Source organism: Sylvia atricapilla, chromosome 16 (assembly GCF_009819655.1).
Source record: "Sylvia atricapilla isolate bSylAtr1 chromosome 16, bSylAtr1.pri, whole genome shotgun sequence".
In the NCBI taxonomy this organism is placed as follows: Eukaryota; Metazoa; Chordata; class Aves; order Passeriformes; family Sylviidae; genus Sylvia; species Sylvia atricapilla.
This window is the reverse complement of record NC_089155.1, coordinates 2,893,320-2,918,903: the sequence shown is the minus strand read 5'-3', so window position 1 is coordinate 2,918,903 and position 25,584 is coordinate 2,893,320. Positions and strand designations below refer to the sequence as shown.

Here is a 25,584-nt window from a genome sequence, read left to right as displayed (position 1 = left end):
TCCAACTCGACTGAAATCCTGCACAAAAATACCAGCCTGGCTCTAGGAGTGAGCAGCACCTGAAGTGCAATGTGCCTCTAACCCAGGAGTTTGTAAGGAAGGGGACAGACACCATCTCCCAGGACTGAGCCAGAGCAACAGGACACTGATGGAGTGCAGGCTGCAATTCCACAAGTCACAAACACCTCTGTACCAGCAGGACAGCATTAAACAACCCCAAACTAACTGCACCACCCCTCCAACTATTCCAGCACATCCAAGATTTCCTAAGGGTGCCTTCTGAAGGCAGACAGAAGTTTTCTTCCTATTTCCCTGGCTCACTGTCAGATCTCAGGAGAAGGCAAAAAAGAGGAAAGCTGCCTCATTATTCCTTCAGCCAGAAAGTGTTAACTCATCCTGTACATGTTTCAGCTCATCTCAACACAAGACAAAATGGGCTGGGTTTAACCACAGCAGACATATTCAGACATGCCCACCACAGAGCAAATTCTTAGGCTGTTTCAGCAAGAGCTGAAAGGAATATGAAGTTTAGGGACAGTACAACATCCCCTTCACATGGAGCCTGCCCTGTGCCCTGGACACCTGGAACCACAACCAGGCAAACAGCACCAAGCCACAACCCACCACAGCTTCTCATACTCACTCATGGTGGTCACTGAAGCTCTGAAGAAGCCTCAAGAATTGTATCTTTAAAGTAATGTCCTAAAAGGAGACAAGAAGGGTAAAAAAAACCATTATTGCTTTAGTATTTTTGGCTATCATTAGTTACCAAGCTGGCATGAACGAGCTGAATGGAAAACCTTTCCAAATCAAGCCCCTTTGGAAAGCAGAGCAATCGACTTGAATAAATGGAGAGGCTGCACTACTCAAAACAGAAATGGAGATTGCCTCCAAGCCTATGCACATAACAGGTAAAATAATTCCTTCTCACTGCAAAGACAAAAGCAGCTTAGAATTGTACTGATCAATTCAGAATGTCTAAGTTTGGAAAAATAAAAAATACAAAGAGTCCAGCACAAAAACCCAAACCCCCTCTAAACCTGACTGTGGCACAATTTGTACTCTGTGCCTCTCCTAGGTATCATTTCTTTGAATTTTGGTTGTCTTCTACCTCTGGCCTCCAGGGTCCAGAAATTTACTCCTTTCTCAGTTCCCAAACTGAACATATTCCTTAAAATTAACAAACAAACTAGAAGAGAGGGGAGAGGCTACACTGGCCCTGCTAAATTGCTAGCATGAGCCAAGGATAGCCTTCAGTGAAATCAATAATCCTCCAAAATCTGAATGCTACCACATCTCAAGCCACTGATTACACAAACACCCAGTCACTCAGCACAGCTCCTCAGAACTGTGTGCCAGGATGAAAATCCTCTCCAGAATTCCCAAAGTTTCTTACCGGGCTGCAGTCACAGTTCTGGTTGTGTCCATGCAGAACCAGGGCTGAGGCTGAGTGCTTCCTCCAGATGAGTTTGTCAAACAGGTTATTGAGGCCAGGAATGAGCCTGAACTCTGCTATCATTTTATGAACCTGGGGAACAAGAGAGGTACAAACATGTCTGCTCCAGCCTCCAACACAGATTTCATGTAGTCTGGAAACAGATGGGCACAAGGATGTCATTCTCTGACAAAAGGGTGTGAATTCTTTTCTCAAACAGGAAGTGTTTGTGTTAACCACAGTGCAGCAGCTTCCATGTGGTGGACATGGATAGAAAGCAGACATTCTGGGATAAAGCTTCACCAGTGCTTCAGTTAATCACTGTGTCTCTGGAAGCAGCTTTGGGCATCAGGACATCACTTTCAGCACACTGAAAATGCATCTATACCAAACAGCTGAGCTGGGGATATTTTACAGCCACTCAACCCCCTGAGTGTCCCTTCCCTCTCCAGACACAGGACTGCAGCTCAGGCAGGCCTCTGATGACAACAAAACCCATCAGTATTGGTTTTGTTCAGGTGATCTGGGCAGGGGTCCTGAGCAGAGTCCAGCAGTAACACAACCACACCACACTGCTCCTTCAGGTTAAAGAGAAGCTGAACTTTGAGAAATAAAATGTCAAATTGCTCAGGTTCATTTATCAGTCTGCCAGGTACATCTATTTTATTAATATAAAAAAGCTAATAATTTTGGTGTGAACAGTTGTTTAATACTTTCAGCCCAAGCTCAGATACTTTTTATGTAACGAATTTAGAACATTAGGACTAAGGGAAATATAAAGTGGAATTCTTATCAGCTGTAGGCTTAGGACAAGCATTATTCCTTGGGATGTGATTACAAATGAAAACTACATGACTGGAATGTCCAACATTCTGCAAAAATTAGGTGCCCAAGTAATGGACACGCTCCTTAAAATCAACAAACAAAATCACTTAAAAACACCCCAGGTTGTCCCAAGATCCAGAACTGTAACCAGCAGCATTTCAAGCAGATTTTCAATCTAATTTGTTCTATTTACTCAAACACCTGAATGAATCCAAATATCTGAAGCTGATTATTTTTACAGGTTTTAGTTCTAGCTTGCAGCACAGCTGATGGCTTTTTGCAGTTCTCTTGGCTGTAGCCACCAGTTGTCCCACCTTTATGGAAATCACATTCCTGCTGCTGGACACCTCAAATACATACCTGAGGAACATCCAGCTCCTGAGACAGTTCCACCCCACCCACACTGCCCTGAGATTGCTGAGCTTGGAGTCCTCTGCTGCTCCATTATTTTGAAACACTCTTGGACACTTTGGTTTAGTCACAAGAGCAGCTCTGAGGAATCTCTCTGAGCAGTGCTCCCTGGAGTGCTGCTGTCCCTCCATGGCACAGGCACAACAGGAGGAAGCCAAGCATGAGCTCCTGCAAGAGCCTCAACCCTCACTAAAGGAAGAACGCTCCAAATGACTCAGATTTCAAATCTCTGCAGTTTAGTTTGCTCAGCTCTGAATTCTCACCTGACTGAGCTCCTCAGTCACATCACTGCCTCTGCATCCCTCCCTCTCCCAGAGCCCAAACTTACAATTACTCTGCCTGAGGATGCCAGACAATCCCTGCTCTATATTCAACCTTAAGCTACTTTGGCTTTTCCCTGCTGCCATCCAGCTTCACAGGAATTGCTCTGTTGCTTTCTCAACACTAAAACTGTCTCTACTAAGCTGAACTTGAGTGTGCAATGTGGCTCCCTACAGCAGGAGCAAGGAAACCAGCTGATGCCTCTTCACCACAACACATACATTCAGGACAGCCTAGAAAAATACATAAGGAAAGTAATTTAGGGTGTGACCATAATGAGAAGGCAGCAAAGGCCCAGATCTGCAGAGAAACACCACTTATTCCCCAGGGTGAGATCATCCCCAACATGGCAACAGGAGGAGCCAAGTCACTGCTACACAGTTATCAATCTATGCAAATTAGCCAGCAATCAAGCTTAAACCAAGGATTCAGAGATTCATTTGGGGACAGGTTGAGTTTGGGAGGCTGCACCTTGCTTCAAGCACTGCCAGACCATTATGTCAATTATTACAGCAGACTGAAGCAGGTTTGTGATGCCCTTAATAAAGTTCTATGCAAAATGAATCCAATCTAAAACCAGCAAGCCCTTTGCCTGCTCAGACTGCTACCACAGATCCTGTGCTTTTATTCCTTCACAGAAAAGAGACCAAGAAGCAGCTGAAATGCTTGTCTGAGGGTGCTGTAGCACACTGCTGTGCCTGCATTCCAGAGCTTCCCATGCAGAACAGCTCAGCTCCAGTCCCTTCTCTGCCTGAAAGGGCAGGGGATTCACATCTGCCACACAAGTCCTATGCAGATTAAGAAATGAAGGATGTAGCATGTGTTTTAAAGGCAGAGGATTTCACAAAAGTAAACTAAAAAACCCCCCCTGGCTCTGGACAAGAAATATGTGGAAATGCAGTAACTCAAATCCTTCAAAAATTCAACTCCAGTCCTTAATCAGTCCTGGGAAGAAGTGAACTGCAGGCCATTTTATCATTAGTGCCTCCATCTGCACAGGGGCAGAAATAGCAGATGAAGGATAAGAGTTGTGTTCCCAGGAAATTAAAACATAAATTCATCTTCAAAGCTAGCTGCTTCAGCAGCAGATTTTTTGCCTTGTCACATTTGACAGGAACACACTAGAAGTGACCCAGGGAGGGAAGGAATCCAGCACCTCCAGCTCCCTCCAGCAGCAGCAGGATGAGTGCAGGCTGCAAGCAATTTCTGCAGCATTCTTGTGGGGAACTCAGGCAGAGATGAATTATCTGCCTTGATACAATGGCAAAGAAAAACAGGTCCATGTTCTGGTAGTTTCAGTTATGTTTTTGGCTTTGTTTACATTTTATTTCAGGCCTAACAGAAGCAGTACTTCTAAATGGTATAACAACATGATTAGGAGTTGTTTATGGCAGTGATTATGCTTTCTGCAAGAATTATTGGTTCCCTCTGCTTCCTCTTATGCAGAATCTGCTTCTTTTAATGCCAAGTGTCTGCTTAGAATCACAAAATCCCAGGATGGTTTGGGATGTTAAAGGCCATCTCATTCCCCTGCCATGGGCAGGGACACTTTCACCAGACCAGGCTGCTCCAAGCCCCAGCCCTGAACACTTCCAGGGATGGGAAGTCCACAAGCTCTGCTGAAGGTTGGGAGGGAACAGGTCAGTAGTGTTTGGGACTGAGCTACAACTGCACCTGTATTCAGATTAAGAGATTTAGGAGATTGCCCTGGGGAGTGTTTGTGACTGATACCCTGGGAGGTCACTACCAGAGAACAAAATACTCCAGATAAATGTGCTCTAACCCCTGCCCACAACACAGCCTCTCCTGCCTAATACATCAGCCTTTCAACAACTCACACCAGTTTGGCCCTCCCAGTGTCCAGGACATCTGAATGCCCCTGCTATCCCAAGCTCTGCTGAGCTGAGCAGACTGCCAAAGCTGGAAACAAGGATTGCTTTGCTCTTCCCTTCACAACCTGCTTTTGACCCACTTAAATCACACCACAGCCGAGCTGCAGTGACTGGTCTTCATAAGTCTGTGCAAGGCAGGGAACTTTTTTTTTTTTTTTTTCCCTCAGAAGGAAGAAAGGCAAAGGAACAGATGAGGGGGATTTCCAGGCAGTGACCAGTGCAGACAGCACTGAAGTGCATCTTCAGTGGGAGTTTAACAGCATGCTCACGCTTTGCCAATCATGGCAATATCCTGTAAAAATCATCCAGAGTTTTCAAAAGGGAAAGCAGCCAAAGAAGGGTAAGGCCTGAAGGGGCTCCATCCAAACTGGGCACCAGGAGGGGGGAGAACACCTGACTGCAGCAGCTCCTGCAGCATCCAGGTACCCACACACAGGAGGCATCCTCCTGCATCCCTCCTGCACCAGAGCAGAGCTCAGCAGAGCAGTGTGTTACCACTGCCTGAGCTGTTCCCAGTGAAACACTGCCTGTTTTCTGGGCAGGGCTGCCAGGATGGGACTGCCCAGCTTTGTACCTTGAGCTTTGCCTTTGCATTCCCGTGTGCATTGATGCCTTAAGCCTTCATACTTTCAGATTCTGTGCTGCCCAGGGATGCAGTTCTGAGCCTCATGTTAAGTGCTGGTGAGTTCTCTTTACAGAATAGGGAGACAAAACAAATCTTTTCCCTGCTGGAGACCAAGGACAACTTTCACCACAACAGCACAAACAAGGGTTGGCTGAAGGGAGGAACAAGAAGGATGAGACCTCACAACCTGGAGCTGGAATTGGACAATTAAATCCCAATATGCAAATGCACCAAAACTTATAAAAGTGTGAGACCTCACAACCCATCAACCACTTTGTGACTATTCTGCATCCACCTTGAGTGTAGCCCTGGTCAGGCTCTTTTCCTGCCCAAGGTGTATCCTAAGGGCCTTTCAATAAGTATCTACCTTAGCTCTGTCCAGTCTCTGTTTCAGGTCAGCCTTCCCAAGGCAGCCCCATGACCTCATTTATGAGCACTGAGGTTTAAAGAGACACCAGCTCTGAGTGTCCACAGGGACCCACCTGATTCCTCTGCCTGCCCATGAGCAGCACACAGAGAACATAGAGCACCTCCAGCTTGTACATGATCTCGTGCATGATCTTCATGGACTGGGGCAGCTGTGTCCTTGTGGAGGTGTTGGCCAGTCCACTCTCATCTGAAGACTCTGAAAAAGATGGCAAAGATGTGAGACTGTGGCAGCTTCAATAGGAAAAGTTTTGTTACAGTTGTTACTTTTACACTGAATGCTGCAGATGCAGGAGCAGCACATCTGCTGGAATTTTCTTCTTAACTAAAAACAGTGATGTACAGCAAATAACTAATTTGAATTACATGCTAGAGAAAAAATACAGCTGAAAATTTAGAGAGAAAATCAGATTTTTAAAATTCTTTTCCCATAATGAACTAAATGGCAGCATCTCCCTAAAATAAGTAGCCTCACCTAAATGAATTAATAAACTACTGCACAAAGGCATGGCAGAAAGGTAATTAAAGTAGATGGGAAATTATCAGAAGCACTTACTATTAAATCTACTTTCATTTCCTAGCTGAGTATCAGTATTCTTAGGCCACAGTTAAATAAATTTCATAACCTTTGAGAGAATTACCCTGCTAAGAGCAGAAACAGGAGTATGAAGTACTTTGAGTTCTACCAGACATACACGGCATTTTTGTCATACCAAAGGGTGAAGAAACAAACCACACACGTGCTCCAAAGCATTTTCCTAAGGTCGTATTAACACTTCCACTGGAACAATTATTTTTTCCAATTAACATCTTTAATTTAGCTCGAACTACCCTTCCTTTTTAAGAGGGGACCACTTGCTTCGTGTGAAGCATCTGAACCCAAAGTCATGAGCCAAAGTTTTAGAGAAAATGCTGGTGGAAGGCACTAACCCCAGGAGGATTATTTTCAACACACCAGAGGAGGTTAGGGCTGAGGATGCACAGCACTGCAGTGTTAACTAGGCATGCAAATGGCACACACTGCTGGAGGATCTCTGCTTTGGCTAGTTTTAATCCAGTAAAAAAATCAGTGTTACATGAGAACTGAATGGGAGTTAGACCTAAATGTTGATATGTGAGTCCTCCATGCAAGAAAAGGGGAATCAGGGCCAGATGAAAGAAAAAGCAACACGTGCCAAACCCTGAGAAAGGTTAAGACGTGCATCAGCTGCTGGTGGCTGGAGGGATGCAAGGCAGGTACCTGTACTGCTCTGCTCTGCCTCTTCATTTGCCACTCTCATCAGTGCATCCAGCACCAGGGCATTGTCCAGCCAGGTGTACCACTCCTCCAGCTCCTGCAGGAAGCTGGAAGTCCCTGTTGTTTCAGACACCTTCCGTGTGGCCAGTTTGCACAACCGCTCGATGAAGCCTGGAATATTCAGAAGTGTAGCTGAAAAAAAAAAAAAAAAGATAAATAATTTTATTACAATTTAAAATCACTACAAGGTACCAGCATATCTCCTTTAGGAATACAGAAGGGTATGGTTAAAAAGATCTGAAGATGGAAGAATTCAGTGCACTCTTCTCTTAAGGACTGGAAAACAGCATCCATACCCCAGGAATAATTCAGTGTTGTTCTCCAGTCTTATCAAGGAACTGATCAGGCTGAAAACTAAGCTGGCAGAAATAGAGCAGCAGCCTTTGGAAAGGGCAGCTCCACCTCCCTTTTCCTCCTTGATTTTCCCTCCTGTGGTGTTCAGTGACTGAACTGGCACCCGGCAGCAGTGGGGAGGGAAGCTGAGCTTTTCAAGTACTAGGTTCCTGAATTAGCTCCTCATGGAGCAAAGCAGGTGAGAACACACCACAGAAGCCCCAGGTGTGAGGGTTTTAACTGTGGAACTGCACCCTTACAAAGAGCAGTGCAAGAAGTGACTGTTCTGCAAAATGTTTGGGGAGGTGCATTTTGCCCTCAAGAATAACTTAATTACAGGACCTGTTTATTAAAGATACATGGCTAAAGCTTAATTTCCCACTTGCAGGGGGCAAGGAGAACAGGACAAAGAATTTGGCCATGAACATTATATGAGAGAATTGCATCTCTGGAAGAACAGGCTCCTGTACAGCCTTATAATCAGTCTCTGACTGTGCCCATAAAACATGATTAGCTAAACATTTGCTTGGCATGGGCCTACACAAATATCTGCTTCAGAAGCCCAAAAGCTTTTCAGCATAGTAAGAGCTGAAAACAGCAGATTCTACATCTGATGGTACTTTACCTTTTTCAATTCCTACTCATCCTTCTAGGCAAGACTTCTGCACTGAGAAGTACTCAGCAAAATAAGGAAAGCTGCACTGTGCCCAAAGTTTAGGCTGAGATCAGCCCCACAGATTTCCAAGGCTGGTTTGGTAACACTGGGCAACATAATGAATATTAAACACACTTCTCTATTTGATAAAGACAAGACATCCTGTTCAGGACAACATCAGATAAAATCAGAGAAGGAACTGCTCCAACAGCAACCACACTGCAGGCAGCTTTAGTTCAGGAATTCATATTTTATGGAGGACATCTCTCCCATAAGAGAGCTGCTAATGGGAAGTCCATGGATGTGGCTGAGGACCAGAAAACAAATCCAATTATTTTAAGTCACTCAGAGAGTGCTAAAATGACAGAAATTAACCCACCTAATTAGCAACACCACATGAAACCAAAAGCTATAAATTTTTACTAAAAGGAAACATTGTTTCCAAGAAACAATATGAGGGGAATGAATCAAGAGAAATGCTTTTTAAGACACAACACTTCCACTATCTTTCAGAAACATAACACTGTGTAACACTGAGAAGAGGAAAACTTTAAACATGGCTGAGATTATTCTGATTTGTTCACAGCACAACAATTACCTTGATTAATTTCAGCTCGGGAAGGGCCCAAGTTTTTTTTCTGTTGGGCATTTTTGGCCAGAAGTGTGTGCTTGTCATCACTGCCCGTGTCGAGCTCTGAGATGGTGACAGCCAGGATCCTGCAGAAGTTGGCCAGCTGCTGCTGGTCAAAGCTGGACACCAGGCTTGCCAAGTTGGGAATATCATCCAGCTGGATCATTTCCTGCAGAAGACAACACCAGCTCAGTCACATGTGATGGTCAATAAGTGAACACAGACAGATCCTCCCTGGGGAATTCTCTGGGTTATTCCAGTGTTAGCTGGATTAACTACTGTTGTCAGGCTTAGCAATTTCAAAAGTACACACATCCATATTTTAACTGCTATTTTTATTTTTACAAAAAATTTGGGGACCTTTTTAAACTGAAAAAACCACAATGTAATTTAATACACAGATTATGTTTAGGTATTAGAAGTTTCAATTTTACTTTCCAATCCAGTCTTTTCTTCGACACTCACAGGTAAGGACTTCTACATTATTTCTCAGTCTTTTCATCAGATTTTTTTTTAACAAAAAGATGTTGAAAACAGCTTTCAGAAATAAAACTCCACTTTTTTCTTCAGATAAACTAAGCTTGTTTCCTATTTCAGGAAGGACATCAACATCAACCTTATTCTAAATAATAAAGCATCAGATTTCTGGCCTTCTCCACAAAATGTACACAGACTCTTTCCAATCCAGGTTTTCCCAAGGTTACACATCGAGTATTTTACTTGCATCACATCAGGGCACTGAGCTGCAATGATGCTGCTAAATAACTTCAGTAACCAGGTTTGTGTAGAAGACTTAAGTGCCCTGTGTCCCCAGCCTGTAACTTCCCAGAGAGGTGACAAACAGTCAGGAACACACAGGAAGCCTCTCAGATGTGAGGAAGACAAGTAAAGTATGTGAAATACAATCAGCAGACAAGGATGAAAACTGAATTTATATGAGGTTCGTCTTCTTCATTTGCAATACTGGCTGTTATTTAATGACAGTCAGGTACTCAGATCATGGGGACACTGCTCCCATCATTGTCTGAACTGGGTAAAAGCACTGCAAGTATGACACCACATGAATAGTTTAGCTTCTTTATGAGAAGTGATTGAAGTTAATCATCACCATGAACACGCAGGTTTCAACTAAGCTACAAGAAGTGAGAATGACAGCTTATAGGACCTTCCTCACCAACTCTTCAAAGAAACAGCTGTCTCTCCTCTACTGGGCCATACTAATGATCTTAAGAAAGCAGTAACCAACCTTTTTAACTCCCAGGATATCTTCAATCAGCGTTGCAGTTTGTAGGAATGTCTTTTTGTTTGTCATCAGTGTAAACAAGAACAACACAAAGTCGTTTCTCTCTGCCAACCGCCTTGTGACTCCTTCCGTCTGCAAACGAGCACACACAGAGGCAGTGAGAGCCCACCCCGAGCAGCCACACAGCACAGCACATGCAGGACAGCCCTACAGATGATGTAGTGCTGAGCCAGCTGCTCCTGAAACCAGGAAACACTGTGTTTGTGGCAACCAAAACCAGCCCCAGCCCTTGTCTGAAGCCAACGTGGCGCCAGCAACACCGCCGGGATGAGAGGCTTCACCTCAAGGCAGTTGTTTCCCTGTCTGAAATGTAAAGCCAGCCCTGCCTGCCTGGGCACACACCACAGGGGCCTGGCTCTGCTGTGCCATACAAGCTGTGAGCAGCTCCATGCCATGGTGTGCACACAGGGCAGCTCCTAAACCCTCAGCACTGCTCTGTCTGAGCAACTCAGATCACGCGCTGGCCTGAATGGATGGAGTGATGAGCCCCAAAGTCAGGCTGAGGCATGAAAACCCAAGTGTAAGGTTGCCTTTCTTGCTCTGCTGAGAGCACAGTCAGGCTTTCCTGGAACTCACAATTACATCCTCACTGCTTGCAAAACTGTGTTTTATCCATGACTGACATATTCCCAGTGCTCACAGAACCAGGCTAGAAAAGATAATTCCCCAGTATTTACAGATAAGCACAAAACCAGCTAATATTGCTCACAGACCCTTTCTGTGATCCTGGATACCCCTCATCCAATCCCAGCAGTAATCCCAAAGTAAATTAAAACAGAGCAGCTAGTCTAGAAATTGCAAACTAGTTTTTTAGCATATCATGCCATTTTCAGTTTACAAAAGTTGCATTACTTGCAGGTAAAAAATAAGTCATCCAAGCCAAGGAAAAAAGTGTTCCCTCTCTTCCCCCTCCCATGTGTACACAGATCCTTATCAGTGAGACATGATCTACCAAGACTCAAACTCTGGAGATTAGACTGATGTTTTTGGAAGAGCTCCAAGCCACTAACTGGCTCCTTTTTTAATTTTTGTTAAACAATGTTCCCTAGGTTATGGCATAATGAGGTGTGTGATGAAGTAAACAATCCTGAGGATGTTCCCTGCATGCATAATTCAGCTTCAGGATTTTAAAGACAAGGTATTTCCAGAGGCCTTTAACCCAGCACCTTCCTTTGCACTGATCTGCCACGACTGAACTGAACTAAAACCCAGCACATGGAGTGGCAGGATCATATTTAAAACCCTTTGCCAGCCCCAATTCTGAACAAGACCAGCTGTAGCTGGGCTTAACAGGCATCTACTCCCAGCTTCAGATTTTAAGCTGGAACATAACAAAGGTGGCACAGCTTCCCTATGGAAACACAGAGACAGAAAGATCCAAACAAGGGAACTTAAGCTTGACAGTGTGGCTCAGAAAACAAATTATTTGAGCAACACATCAAGATACAGAGTGATCCTGTATTTAACTGAAAAAATTTTAATGTAAAGTTTCAGAGCAAGCTTAAATTACACTTAAAAGAATCTGTTTGTTGTCTTATCAAGTAGCACAAGTAAAAAGTGACCAGAAGAGTTGCACTTACACATATACAGGTGTTGTACAGTATGCTTAAACAGTCCTTGATGAGGTCATCACTTACTGCAAAGGAGAGAGCAGACAGTCAGCAGCCATTCCCTGCCAAGGAACTCCAGTGGCCGTGGGAGGGACATGGAGAGCTATGGGATGGGTGACAATTGCAGGCTGCCAGCTCAGAGCATACATGCAAATGCCTTATGGGGTAGAAGCCACAAGAAACACTCTGCACCCGACCTATTCACATGCTAAATTATTTTGGGGTGGGGGGGGGGGAAAGAAATGACAGTTCATGCAGTTTTCTCCACTGGAAACTCGTGCTTGTTTTCTCAGCACCTGGACTTCATCGAAAAACTTTCAATCTGCTTTACTGCAGCATTTTAATATTTAAAATAGGTTTTCAGTACAAACCTTCAATTGCTTAAAGCTCCAGTTTAAGTCACTTCACCTTTGAAGTTCCCTGGCTGGAGGGCACAGGGTACACCATGACATTCCCTTCCCTCAGCAGGGCTCAGGGAACCAGCAGAATCCCAAACAGGGGAAATGAAAACACTGCAGCCAAGCTGTTCCAGCAGGAAAGTTGAGCTGAAGCCATTGCACCCCCTCTCCTTACAGCAATGTGGAAATGAGCAGTCACGTAACAAAAAGCATGCTGTTTTCCTGAGCTGCTCATCTCACAATCTCTGTAGCTCCCATTACACAAACAATGTTTTGTGGCTTATTACTAATAACTTTTTACTGTAACTATAGCCCAGGAACAATAAGAGTTTCCACTGATTGCAGATTTAGAGCTTTGAGTCAAGTGTGTTGTGCTGAGTGTGTGAATCTCCGGAACTGTGCCAGAAACAGGTGACTCTCCCAAATCCCAGCACCAATCAGAACCACAGAGAACAAAGAAACCAATGATTCACTCCTAAATGAATCAACAGGAAATTGCTGGGATGGAAAGAGAATAGCAGAAAAATAGAACAATTTCTGTCTGAAACAGGCAAAGTTGGGGAAAAGAGAAAAAACATCTATTTACTTACTTTTCTGCTTCTTTTTCTGTGTAATAAGAGTTGGTCTCATGAGAATTTCTACTAAAAGCTGTAAAAATAAGATGAAGAATTAAGGGAATGATCACAATAACCAATTAATTTGTCAGTGACAAACCCAAACCTGTCTCTGCTGGTCACAGAGGCAAATAATGATGGCTCTACAATCAAACACTCAACTAGTGCCAAAATCACATTGACAAATAATAGTTGCATTTACACTGAAGAAACAGTAAGAGCTGTACAAAATAGTCTCCCACTGATAAGTTTCAAAGAATTTGAGCCTGCAAGGAATGTAATTTCACATGCCTCTAGATAACATCAAGGATGGTGATCACACATCTCTTTAAATAAGGAATCTTTAGCAATAATCTGCAAAGAGATGCAAATTTTGCAAAGGCATTCCCTAAATCTTGCTGGGCTTCAAAAACATTTCAGGTCCAGACAGAATTTAGTAGCTCCAGATTTTACCTCAGCACCAAAAAGCCACTGCTTGTGTACAGGACCCTTATGTATATTTACATTTATATTTCTATTTTAAGAATGTAGCAATCAGACCAGGTTTTCAAGACCAGGTCTGTGGTTCTGACTGATGTGGAACTGATCTTTAGTTGCTCTAGTCTGTACAACTGGTTTAGTTTAAAACATTTGAAAAAACAGCACTTTATTTTTAAATGGAAGTTGGAACAGAAGGAACTGATGACTTCTGCAAGAACCCCTGTAAATGCTGTTGGTTTTAAAATTCAGTTTGAAATTGTTAACAGCAATGCAGGCATCACCCAGTCAGTGCCAACTCAGAAAAAGAGTTTACAACTTGATCTATTGGTTCCATCTTAATATTACTCTTCTTTTAATGAACTACTGATCCAGACACAGAGGAAACCACCTGGCATCACTGGAGGCTACATTAAAAGCACTGACACATAAATAAATAAATACGCATAAATATCCTTCCTTTTAAGAGGAATATACATTTTCTAGCAGTATTTGTAGTCGTAGCTGTACCATTAATAGAGTAGAGAAAAAATGACTGCAGTAACACAGATCTCATATTAATGGCTTGTGTTTTGGGAGGAGAATGCACACCTCAAAGTTTGGGGTTTATGGGTTTTTCTTGGGTTTTCTGCCTCTCACCAGAGGCAGAAGGCGCAGAAAGGGAATTAGGAGATTGTGTTTCTTGGGATGGGGTTACAATCAGGTATAAAATCCATGAGGTTTATGTATTTGCACTGTCAGGTGTTATTTTACATGGATTCATATAAAAGGAGGAGCCACATAGCTGGTTTTGTTCTTTCTCCATGTAAAGGCTGTCAGAATGAAAAAAACAGTTTAACTGGAACATTGTAGCCTAGAGTACCCTGCAAACTGTGTCCTTCAAAGCTACTCAGGTTCCACAGTACAAAATATTGCAACATAAAATCAGCACATGGTACACACAAATCAAACTTCTTCCCTTTCAAATCCTAGAGCAGAATTTTTGAAAACACACAGCACTGGCTTCCATCACTGCCTTTAATCACATTAAACCCACCTCTATTGGCCAAATCTCTGGCTATAGTACCAGGTAATTACAGTGGATCTGATATTCACCATCTCCAGCCCAAGGGGGAAAAACAACCAAGCCTCAACCAGCCAAACCAAACCTTGTCCCTAACACACACAGATACTGTGCACTATGTTAAAACAATTTCTACAGAAGTACCACTATTTCCCTTTAAAAACAAGGGAAATCCAAAACATTTTCATGGTGTTCTCATTTGCTTGGGTAGGTGAAGGCTTTTGCCCTCAACTGACAGCAGCAGCTAAACCAGTGCTCATTTCAAAACGACATAAACAGCAGCTTTAAGTAAAAGCAAGCTAAATGTGACAAGAAATTAATAGCAAAATTTGTTTAGTTAAATGAAATGAAAAGGAGTATCAATTAGTTCACTGGAAAACAGAAATCATACATTTCTAATAATAGCCAAGCCAGAGTCGGGCACCATGAAACTGAGCAAATGGGTATTAGTGCAATGTAGAATTAAAATAAACAAAATGATAAATTGCCAGAATGTCCACAGAAACCTTCCAGTTCTGCTCAAAAACTTTGCCACAGATGAAGCAATAACCGCAGACAACCCAGTTAAGACACAGCGCTGGGGTGCTTAAACTGCCATAGATTCCCCAGTGTTAAGTGAAATTCTCACTGCTCCAATGCCAATTGTGTTTGATCTCACAACCAGGAATCATGTGAAACTGTCTTCATTCAGAACTACAGGTCTCATCTTTTTTAAGGTAAAAACAGACTGACTAAAGAAATAGCCAAGTGTTCTATATCATATAAGAACACAACCCCTCACTTTGGATGTAATACCTTGAAAGATACATCCCTCTCCTATTCTGATTGACAGAAAGTGGCACAATTCCAATGGTTAACATTAAATTGGCATAGTCATAGTCATTCTGTAGCTTGCATTTAGAAGCTTCAAAGACCTCACTGAAGAGATCTTTCAGTGGGACGATTATCATGCAGATCTTCTAATATTGAAAAAGAACACTTACATCGACTCCTCCAAACAAGTCAAAGGTGTATGTGTTTGGAAAACTGGACTCTTGAGCAGCTTTTCTGTCTTCTGTAACATAAACCATGGCTTCCATCGAAAGGAGTGGAGAAATTTCCTGCATGTAGGGAAAAAATAAAGAGATGGCTTAAAAAACCCCCTGTTCATCAGTATAAACACAATTATCTTCTGCTATCTGTGGACTAATCACTACCTGCATCCCCAGCTCTTACTTACCAGCCAATGTTGGACAGATACCATCATGCAGACAGCTTAAAAAATTAATAGAGTATGATCACAGTAGACTTTAAAGAAAGCCACAACAAAATTATCTCAAGCTTTAGGAAGAAGAGTGCAGGCAGTACCTTTAGGATGCTTTGGCACTGGGAGAAGTCGCTGTTTGGGTGGCTGTGCTCATACAGCTTCTGCAACAGCAAGGGGATCCCATTCCATTTTGCTTGTTTATCTCTTTCCTTCAACAAGGCCTCTGTGATCTGCAACGAAGACAGAATGTGATTCCCATGTGTCCATTGCTTCATAACCAGGAAAATAACCTTATCACTTCCTGGAAAAAGAGCTCACAAAATGCAGTACCTTTTTCCAGGCAGCAATTTATCCAGGACAGGTAGCTGCAGAACTTTATAGAGATGCAAAGTTTCTTAAGCAGCACAGGGCTTAAAGCAGATGTCATTTAGAGTACATAATCTCATTCTGTACTTTAATATTGATTGTGTATTTTTAAATGGGAACACATTAGCCTCTAAACAATTCCATTAGCAGGACTCCAATTGACAGGTCAGTGAAGGAGGAAATGGGTGCCCTGACACTATCTCAAATTACACTGGTCTAAGATGTAGAATGCTGAGGATGGAAAGGCTTCATTACTTGATGCATTCAGCCAGAATGGAGTATTTCCTCAGCCAAGTCCCTGGAGTTATTACTGGTCACAGCAATGACCCAAACCACGAAGATTTACAAGCAGGAACATATCAAAGATAGACAGAAAACTCCCTCTGTAGTCATGGAGATCACCAACTAAACCAGCAGAACAACAAGGCTGGCATTATCCTGAGAAACAGGCTGCAACCACAGAAAAGAACACTTGGCATTTGCTACAATAGCTGTCCAAACTTTCTTCAATATTCCTCCTTCTTCCTTTAAGTAGAAAAAAAACTTAACATCCATCACTGGGTTTAACACACAAAAAAATAAAAGTAGTAGCACAAGACTAAAATATTCTGTTTAAAATCCACAAAAGATACTTAGAAGCCTTCCAGGTTAATGCCAGGACATTTGTCAAGGAGCTTAGGACATTCAATTAAAATCCACCATCCAGTCAGTGCTGACCAAACTTTAACTCATTTCTCCTTTGATACTTGAGAGGTACCTAAAGCAACCCCAACACAGGGACTTACCCTTGTGCACAGGAGAAGGTAAAGCAGACAACAATTCCAGCAGGATTTTGGGCTGGGTTTATAAACGTTTTATTTGCCCTCCAAATAAAAACAACGAAATAAAGAAAACCTTGAGGTGGTCAGCACCTCAAGGCAAACCTTAGAAAACAGAATATCCCTGAGCTGGGAGGGACCCCCAGGATGAGCCAGCCCAGCCCCTGGCCCTGCACAGACCCCCAACAACCCCACCCTGGGCACCCCTGGCAGCGCTGTCCAAACACTCCTGGAGCTCTGGCAGCCTCGGGGCCGTGCCCATTCCCTGGGGAGCCTGGGCACTGCCAGCACCCTCTGGGGAAGAGCCTTGCCCTGACACCCAGCCTGACCCAGCCCTGATAGGTTCAGGGGTTTGCTCTTACTCCCAGGCCTAAACCCCTCCGTTGTTCTCATTCTGCACCTTTCTGTGGTTAAGTGACATTTCCCTCCCACCTGCTTAAATCTCACTTCTTATTCTTTCAGCCAAGACATCAATCTCAGATTCATCTCAGTGCACAATTCCAAAGGGCCATTCAATTCCTGATTAGGCAATTATATGCAAATATAGTCCAACTTCTGACTGAGAATTTAACCCTTTTCTCTGCTTGTTGTACAGGAAGACCTGAAAACTGATTCAAGCTGAGAACTCAGCCTGGCAATGTAGCTAAAATGTGAGTCCTCACCCTCTTTGTGAAATTCTCAAGTACTTAGGATTTTTTTCCTGATGAAATACCTAAATTTTTAGGTAAATAAGAACTTCATGGGTCTTGAAGTACTAGGTTTTCTTGCTACAAGTAGTGATTGAAGCAGCATAAGCACACCTAGGACATAAAATTCTCTCCAGTTTTTACCTTTTTCCCTGCTTTCTGATTTCTGAATCAGAGGAATCAACCAGCACTGCTGGAGAATGAAACAGTTCCCTTCTCAGCAGGTGAAATAGCAGAGGACCAAACCAGAAAGCCAAAATGACTTCTCATCATTTGGGCTCTGAGTCAGCTCCTTGGGAGTCACAGATTCCATTTCCCCTTGAGACACCAAGCACAGAGGGGGCCAAAGGAGCTCTACCACTGCCCCATCCCAGGTGCAGGAGGAGGACAAACCCACAGGCAGTGGGAGGAATGGGATTAATTGCTGGGCAAAGTGCAAAGAACACAGAGCAAAATGCCAGGGAAAGAGTCCAACTCTCCAGCTCCAGCTGATGTGGAAGATACCACAGGCAGGGATGACGTGCACAGACTGCAGTCTCAGGTTCCAGCACCACAGAGCAGGATTCAGCACTCAAAAGCTCTTAGGAAAGTCCAAAACCCTTTAATTAACATTAAAACCTTGTGTTGGGTTTAACACCACATTGTTAATCATAATCACATGTATGCTTCTTGGTCTGGGGCAGGATCCATCTGAGCCATCTCCATTTCTGTACTAGCAGGGCTTCCTCTCCCTGCCCCAGGCTCCAAGAGGCAGCCACAGGAAATTCTGAAATTCAGAATTGAAATTCTGAAAGAGTGAAGCAAATGTTTCCTTGCTCTCATCATCATTTAAGTGCTTAGAAAACTTTTTTTTTTTCTCTTGATTTAACACATCTTGGTTTCACTGCAAGCTCTGGCTTGTGGTCCCTGCTCTGTATTTGAGGCTACTCTGGATCTGAATATTTCCATTGTGGCTGGGTGGTATTTGCCAATGCAAAGATTTTGGATTCTGGGAAGGGATTAAAATTCAATCAGACTTTGTGGAGCTGTCTTTCTTCACAGCCATTTTGGTTAAAAACTGCATCTCCTGTTTTCCATAACAGCAGCTAGTAAATGCTTTTCATTTATAAGCAAAAATGCTTTTCTTTTGGGGGAAATTTTACTGAATAGTCATCAAAATCAGCTCTGGTTCTTTTCCTCTGTGGGTTTTGTCTCATTCAAGCACAAAAAGTGCAATCCAACACTGATTTTCTTCATTCACTGGCAAGTTCTGGATAAAATACCTGAAATCTTGCAATGAAACTTGAAAAGTTAGGTATAATCTAGCAAGAAGCAGAGGCTGTAGCAGCCCAGCAGGAAGAGGTCTCCATTAAAAGCCAGGAGCTCCCCAAGTGCTGGCAGCTGGGTTTGGAATTGTCACACCTTACTGCTGTTAGAACACAACAGAGTAAGGATCACTTCTGGGGAAAACAAGAGCAGCAGCACATAAACCCGTGTAAGAGCCAGGTACAGCAAAGCAAACTGGTACAAATCCCAGGACTCTACATAGTCACTTCCCAGATTGCTGCAACACATCCCAGTTCTGGCACATAGACAGAGAAACCAGAGGACAGCAGCACACTGGGGCTCTCTGGAGCTGTTCTGTTCCTGACAGACCCCTGGAAACACACCAGCACACACCAGCTTACCCAGAGCTGCCAGGTTATGTCCCAGCCCAGAGCAGTCTGTACAATCCTGGTTTTACACCTGTGGTTCCCTGAATGCTGTTCCCCAGCCAGGTGATCAGCACCTCACCAGACCCATCCACATCCCCTGCTCCAGCCGTGCCACGGTGCTGTGGATTTGCTGGAAGGGCAATCAGAGACCCTGGAGAGGATTTACACTGAGAGATAAAAAATGTGTCACCAGCCCAGCCTTGACTGCAAGGCAGAACAGACTGAGTGGTTTTCTCTTTAAAGACTCCCAAGGAACTGGAGCTCAGGATTTCCCAGGAGATTACTCTAAAGACTGATAATACCATAGGAACACTTTCCTACAACACAGTTTCAATAACTTTTGTGCATAATTTTCTTTGACAGTACACAAAGGGCTGAAAAAAGACACTGCATACAACTCTAAGTATTTATTTTAAACTTCTTTCTAATCCTACTGTCTTTTAAAGCCTTTCAGAAATGATAGAATAAGAAGCACAGAATGTTCTGACTTGGAAGGGACACACAAGGACTGTCAAGCCCAGCCCCTGGCCCTGCACAGACCCCCAACAACCCCACCCTGGGCACCCCTGGCAGCGCTGTCCAAACACTCCTGGAGCTCTGGCAGCCTCGGGGCCGTGCCCATTCCCTGGGGAGCCTGGGCACTGCCAGCACCCTCTGGGGAAGAGCCTTGCCCTGATACCCAACCTAAACGCCCCCTGACAGCATCATTTTGCACGATCATCAATAAATAATTATGAATAATACTTGCATTTTCATGAAGTTATATGCTAATATCTGCCTAAATCCATCCCTTGATCAGTCTAGTCTCCCTTTCACTTGTCCCCCTCCACTTTGCTCATCCTCCAGGCACAGCCAGTGCCAGCAGCACAGGAGCAGCTCTTCCCCCCTGCTCTGTGTCCACGCCCTGGCAAATGCTCAGCATTGTGCTACCACCACTGCCAGAGCATTTTCTTACTGCCCTGAGATCTTTTGGAGCTAAAGTTGCTCCCAAATTCCCTCCCCTTCCAGAGAGGATTTTCCTCCCCACCTCTGTTCCCGTACTGTGACAGTTTTCCTTGCCCTACAAAGCAAATCTCTGATTTTCCTAAGCTTGTCTCCACCTCTGTGCTGAGCTGTGGTCAGTGACATCTCTCAGTGTCTTCCCAAAACTGCCAAGAAACCAAAGGCCCAGCAGTGGTGCCAGCAGCAGGAATACCAGGAGCTCATCCTCCCTTTGCTCTCCAGGGAAGGGCAAACAGTTTCCTGATAAAATTGTGTCTCTAATTCACATTTTACCCTTCAAACATTTCACTGTCTTGCTGAGTGCTCACTACAGGAGGGCGTTTGCTGTCATCTTTCAGAAAGCAAAACCAGTGACTCAGGTGTCCAGGCATCCTTCACAGCACTGAAGGGTTCCTGCTGTGACAGACTTCACAGCTATGACACATCACTGAGGTTTTTTAAATTCAATTTCTCATTGCAACCATACATTAAAACTGGAAGAGCTGTTAAGAAAAGCAGAATTTCCATTCTAGGGATTTTCCATGAGCACTTCCGAAGTATATATTAAATGTCCTGAAAGTTTCAAAGGAAACAGGCACAAGATTATGGATCTCGACAAAGAGATGCAAGCACATGGTCTCTACGTGTTTTTAATAAAATGGAAGCCTTTCCATACCCTTTCCTTCAAGTCTTTTAAGCTGTACCTTTAAAAAAGCTCAGGAAACTAATATTTGTGCAATTAAATGTTTAATTTTCCTCTGAACAGTAACAACCTAAGTAGTCACTCACCTCTGACAGACTTCCAGGAGAATGATTATTCAAGATTTTGGGGAGTGCCCCACCATCCCAGCTCTGTACTGCATTTTCCCTTCCAGTCACTAACAACCATCCAGCAGCCTGGGTAAGCTGTGTCCTTCCTCACACAACTTTCCCCACAAAAGCCTCTAACCAAGGCAAATGACCCCACAAGTTTTGGTCTTAACACAACAGCTTCTGCAGGTACACAGCTGCTGGCCCATGGAGCAATTCTGGAAAGTATTCCATGGGAGAAGCTGAGAACTGCAGCCCTGCAGCTCCAGGGCAGAACACACTGGTTAGTCACCAGCTGAGCTCTGATCACAAACAGGGCAGAGCCCCACAGATATTAATCCTAAAAGGGAATTCTGCTGGGAGAAATTCATGTAGCAGCACTTATGTTCAGCATCTTTCCAGCTCCTTGATTCCTCAAGCACAGATCAAGATTCCCCTAGCTAGATTTAGATTCCCTGTTTCTCCATCCTCCCCAGCCCTTCTCCTGCCAACCCAAAAACCAGGCATGAACCCAGGGACACATTGTTCTAGGACAGAACATGCCATAGCCTCCAGCCAGGCCTAACCATTCCCACAGCTCCCATACAGCTCTGCTCACCAGAACTGGAAGGAGAGCTGGTCTACCAAGACAAGGAACAGGGCTCCTGACTCTCCAATCCCCACAGCACTTCCCAGAGCAGGACAATTCCAACACAGACCTTTGACGCCAGAAAACTCTCCAAACCCACTAGAGGATCTAACAGATCGGAACAGAGCTACTAACGTTTGTTTTGCTGAGCTTATTCTAAGAGAAAAATCAAAAATAAATCAATATGTATAATTATATTAAAATCCTATTAATTTCTCAGTTAATACTTTTCCTTGGAACTTCCTAAGGGTCTTCTTTAATTCATTTTGAAAGAAAACAAAATCTGCAGGGCTATCTAAGAAAAAGCAGAGGGAGTATTACATCTACCTTTTTCTTCTCACTCATCTTCAGCCACATAAAAAAATCAAGACAACACAGCTTAAGTCCAACACAGCCACTTCCTGAGCATTTCTAGTGCACGACAGAGCTCTGGCCCTGTTACATAACAAAAGCACATCCAGGCTTTCCAACACTCCCTCACTGTCCTCCCCTGAAGAGGCCTAAGCCTGCTAACACCCACACAATTAGAGCTCCTCAAGTGGATTATATACACGTGAAATGGTGCTGTTGTAAGGAGGAAATAAAAAGCTGACTCAAAACCAAAATCTTTTCTCAGGGTTAGGAAGCTACTTCTGCTGATAACCTGCAATGGCAGGAGATGGAGATCTGGATGTCTGAGGAAGAAAATGTTTTCTTTCCACTGAGCTTTTTTTAGAGTGGACAGGGACTATCCTGTTAAGGGAAGTGTCTGCTGCTAGGGATAGCAAAGCATGAAATACAGCTGGAAAAAGGGACTCCTTTATTCCATTCTGACTGTTTCAGCTAAGCCTTGGCAATCCTGCGGGGGTGAGAGCAGCGCTGACGCTCAGCTCCTGGGACTGCCCCAGGAGCACTTCAACAAATCCCTGGTTAGTCCATTATCACACTGCTCTGTCTACAAGGATTCCTAGAGCTGCACCTAAATATGGTTTCATGCTACATCCATGTTGTTCAGAGCTGGCTTGCAGCAGATGAAGCGTGTACGTTCTTGCTAAGCGGATTTGAGCTTGATCAGCCGAGCCAGAGTGTTCTTGGCTTTCAAGGAACAGCAGCACAAAACTTGTCCCAGAGCCTGTGATCCATGGCACAGCTGTGCCCCAAGAAGGACAACACACCAGGCCCCTCACAACCAATATTCCTCCTTATCAGAAATGTGTCGCTTTTGGAAAGCTGGTCTGCTGCTGGCTCACCAGCACCTGCAAAGCCCTTTGCACTGGCTCTGTGCTCAGGGCAGGGCAAATCCTGATCCAAGGTTATGCAATCTGATACCAACACTGAGGTTTGTCTGCAGGGCAGCAGCTGATGCCAGCAATATGGATAATATAGATACAGGAACAAATAATGGCAGCATCTATTGAAATCTGCTTTAGCTAATCGACTCATCACAGAATCATTTTGATTGGAAAAGACCTCCAAGAATGTAGAGTCCAATGACCAATCCCCACCTTATCACCCACCCAGAGCACTGAGTGCCACATCCAGTTGTTTCCTGGACATCTCCAGGGATGGGGACTCCACCGTCGCCCTGGGCAGTCCCTGACAAAGCCTGCACCATCCTTTCCCAGGAAGAAATTCCTCCTGTTGTCCAACCTGGACCTCCCCTGGCACAGCTTGGGGCCGTTTCCTCTTGTCCTGTCCCTGTTCCCTGGGAGCAGAGCCAAACCCTCACCTGGCTGTCCCCTCCTGTCAGGGAGCTGTGGAGAGCCAAAGTTCCCTCTGAGCTCCTTTTCTCCAGGCTGAGCCCCTCTCCCAGCTCCCCCAGCCACTCCTCATATGACTGACTCTCCAGCTCTATTGCCCTTCTCTGAATAACTTATTATTAATAATAAATCAAGACACCAACTGGCAAGGAAGCCAAGGGCTCTGGGTAGGTGAGCACAGCAGGAACACACAGAGATCCAGATTTCAGAGCCTCAGCTGACCTCAAAACTGCCAGATATTCAGGGGGCTGTTGATGTCAAAAATGCTTTTGTGTCCCTGTAAGATCAGAGTGATGAACTTTTAGCTGCAGGCCTGTCAACAGTGATCCTTCCCAGCTCACAGCTAAGCCCCTACTTTCCTCATACCAAAATGGACCTTGAGATCACCTAAGAATAGTACACAAAGCTTTGTTCAGGGTGAAATGCCATTGCTGCTCATGGCAGACACACCAGCACGGAACTGTGTTCCCCAATCTCCCTGAATTAACACCTTGAGAAGGGTTTCCCCTCCTCACAGGACACCAGCAGTTCAGTCCAGGCAGCACATGATCCAAAACTTCCTTCCAAAACACAGCTAGAAAGAGCTTCAAGGACACTCTCATGACTTGCTCTACACCCCAACACAGCAACCTGACCTGCTCTCAGGCTCTGCAGGAGCAAATCAGTTGAGAAATGTAAGCAAGGGCTTCCACGCTGCCACTGAGGAGTCAATTGCACAAAAACAAGGAATGTTTTAATAAAATAAAACTTGAAAACCAAAAACCAAACAAACAAAAAACCCCCCAAAACCCAGCCAAAACTGCCTTGTGCTTCTTTAAAAGTTACATCAAAGAGTTTTATATTTAGATCATCTACAAACAAAAACTGATTCAAGGTGAAAACACCGAGACACGGAATTTATAAAGTTCACAATCATTCAGGGAGTTGTTATTCCCTATACCTTAGCTTAAGTGAATCACAGAATGGTTTGGTTTGGGAGGGACCTTAAAGCTCATTCAGTGCCACCCCCTGCCAATGGCAGGGACACCTTCCACTGTCCCAGGCTGCTCCAAGCCCTGTCCAGCCTGGCCTTGGGCACTGCCAGGGATCCAGGGGCAGCCAGAGCTGCTCTGGGCACCCTGTGCCAGGGCCTGCCCACCCTCACAGGGAAGCATTTCTTCCCAATATCCCATCCATCCCTGCCCTCTGGCACTGTAAAGCCATTCTCCTTGTCCTGTCCCTCCATGCTCTTACACAAGGTGATTTAAAATATCCTCATACAGCATTTATGAAGTGCTGGGAGCTCTATGTGCCCAAGCTTTAATGCCCAGGGCAGTACAAGGATGCCAAAATTTTTCAAATAAAGCAAAACAAAACCCCAGCAACAAAAACTCCACCTCAGTTTTGGGCACCATAAGGTGTATGCAACCAACAGAAGTTTCCTTGACTGCTATAAAAGTCTAAAAGCCCAAAATGAAAACAATACCACTGAATTTTTCAGGCAAAGCCCAGAGGTGGAAGCATCATCAGACAGACAACAGAGGTGCATGAGATTGGAACAGGTTTACCTGACTGAAACTGTAGTGGCAGAGGAGGTGCATGAAAGAAAGAGATGAAAGAAACAGAGCAGACACGGACAGGTAAGGCAGTGAAACAAAGTTTGTCCACATGCTCTAGGAAATCGACTCCTAAAACAATCCCAAGGAAAAGAGTCAATACAGGTTTATATTCATGCAAATTACGGGCTCTTCTTAAGGATTAACCAAACTCGCAGCCGAGGAAGCAGCAAAATAAGGACAAAAGAGCTGAAAAAAACCACCTGCTTTTTTACCTCTCTGCTACAGAACAAGGCACAGGCATTCATGATAAACACTGATGCCTTAGGACTTTAGCTTTTATATTTTTCATTTGGAATCCTGTAACTCTTTAGTGTATAACTCCAAACCCCACACACAGTGGGAGCTGCTGCTTCCCCACTTTGGTCAGACACAACAATTCCTCTCCAGGCCTGGGAATCAAGGACACCTCACTGCCTCAGGCCCTGAGAAAGCTAAACAACAGTGAGTTTGGGGGAGCAAACTTGGGGTAAATTACTCCACTACCTGAAGCTGTTACTTGGAATATTAAGCTCCAATATGGACTAAACTTATAAAAGTGTGTAAAACTGTGACCATTGTCCATTTTGAGTGTATCCCCTGGGGGGCTTTGTCTGCCCTGGATGTACCTGAAGGCCCTCCGATAAATATAACTGCTTTTTGTTCTTTTAATTTTGTCTGGACTCTGTTTTGAGGTAGTCCCGAAAAGGCATGAAACAAATGTAC

General features: G+C 44.2%; 1 protein-coding gene across 1 annotated transcript in view; it reads right to left on the bottom strand.

The window, feature by feature from the left end:
* Window positions 1–25,584, bottom strand: part of TRPC4AP (transient receptor potential cation channel subfamily C member 4 associated protein) — a 34,605-nt gene that overhangs the window by 7,932 nt on the left and 1,089 nt on the right. The window contains exons 2-11 of the mRNA XM_066330554.1: window positions 15,664–15,792; window positions 15,300–15,416; window positions 12,753–12,810; window positions 11,735–11,790; window positions 10,098–10,226; window positions 8,819–9,020; window positions 7,176–7,364; window positions 5,992–6,134; window positions 1,397–1,528; window positions 644–702 (exon numbers count right to left, since the gene is read on the bottom strand). Coding sequence (XP_066186651.1) covers window positions 644–702; window positions 1,397–1,528; window positions 5,992–6,134; window positions 7,176–7,364; window positions 8,819–9,020; window positions 10,098–10,226; window positions 11,735–11,790; window positions 12,753–12,810; window positions 15,300–15,416; window positions 15,664–15,792 — 1,214 coding nt within the window. The remainder of the gene's footprint in view (window positions 1–643; window positions 703–1,396; window positions 1,529–5,991; window positions 6,135–7,175; window positions 7,365–8,818; window positions 9,021–10,097; window positions 10,227–11,734; window positions 11,791–12,752; window positions 12,811–15,299; window positions 15,417–15,663; window positions 15,793–25,584) is intronic.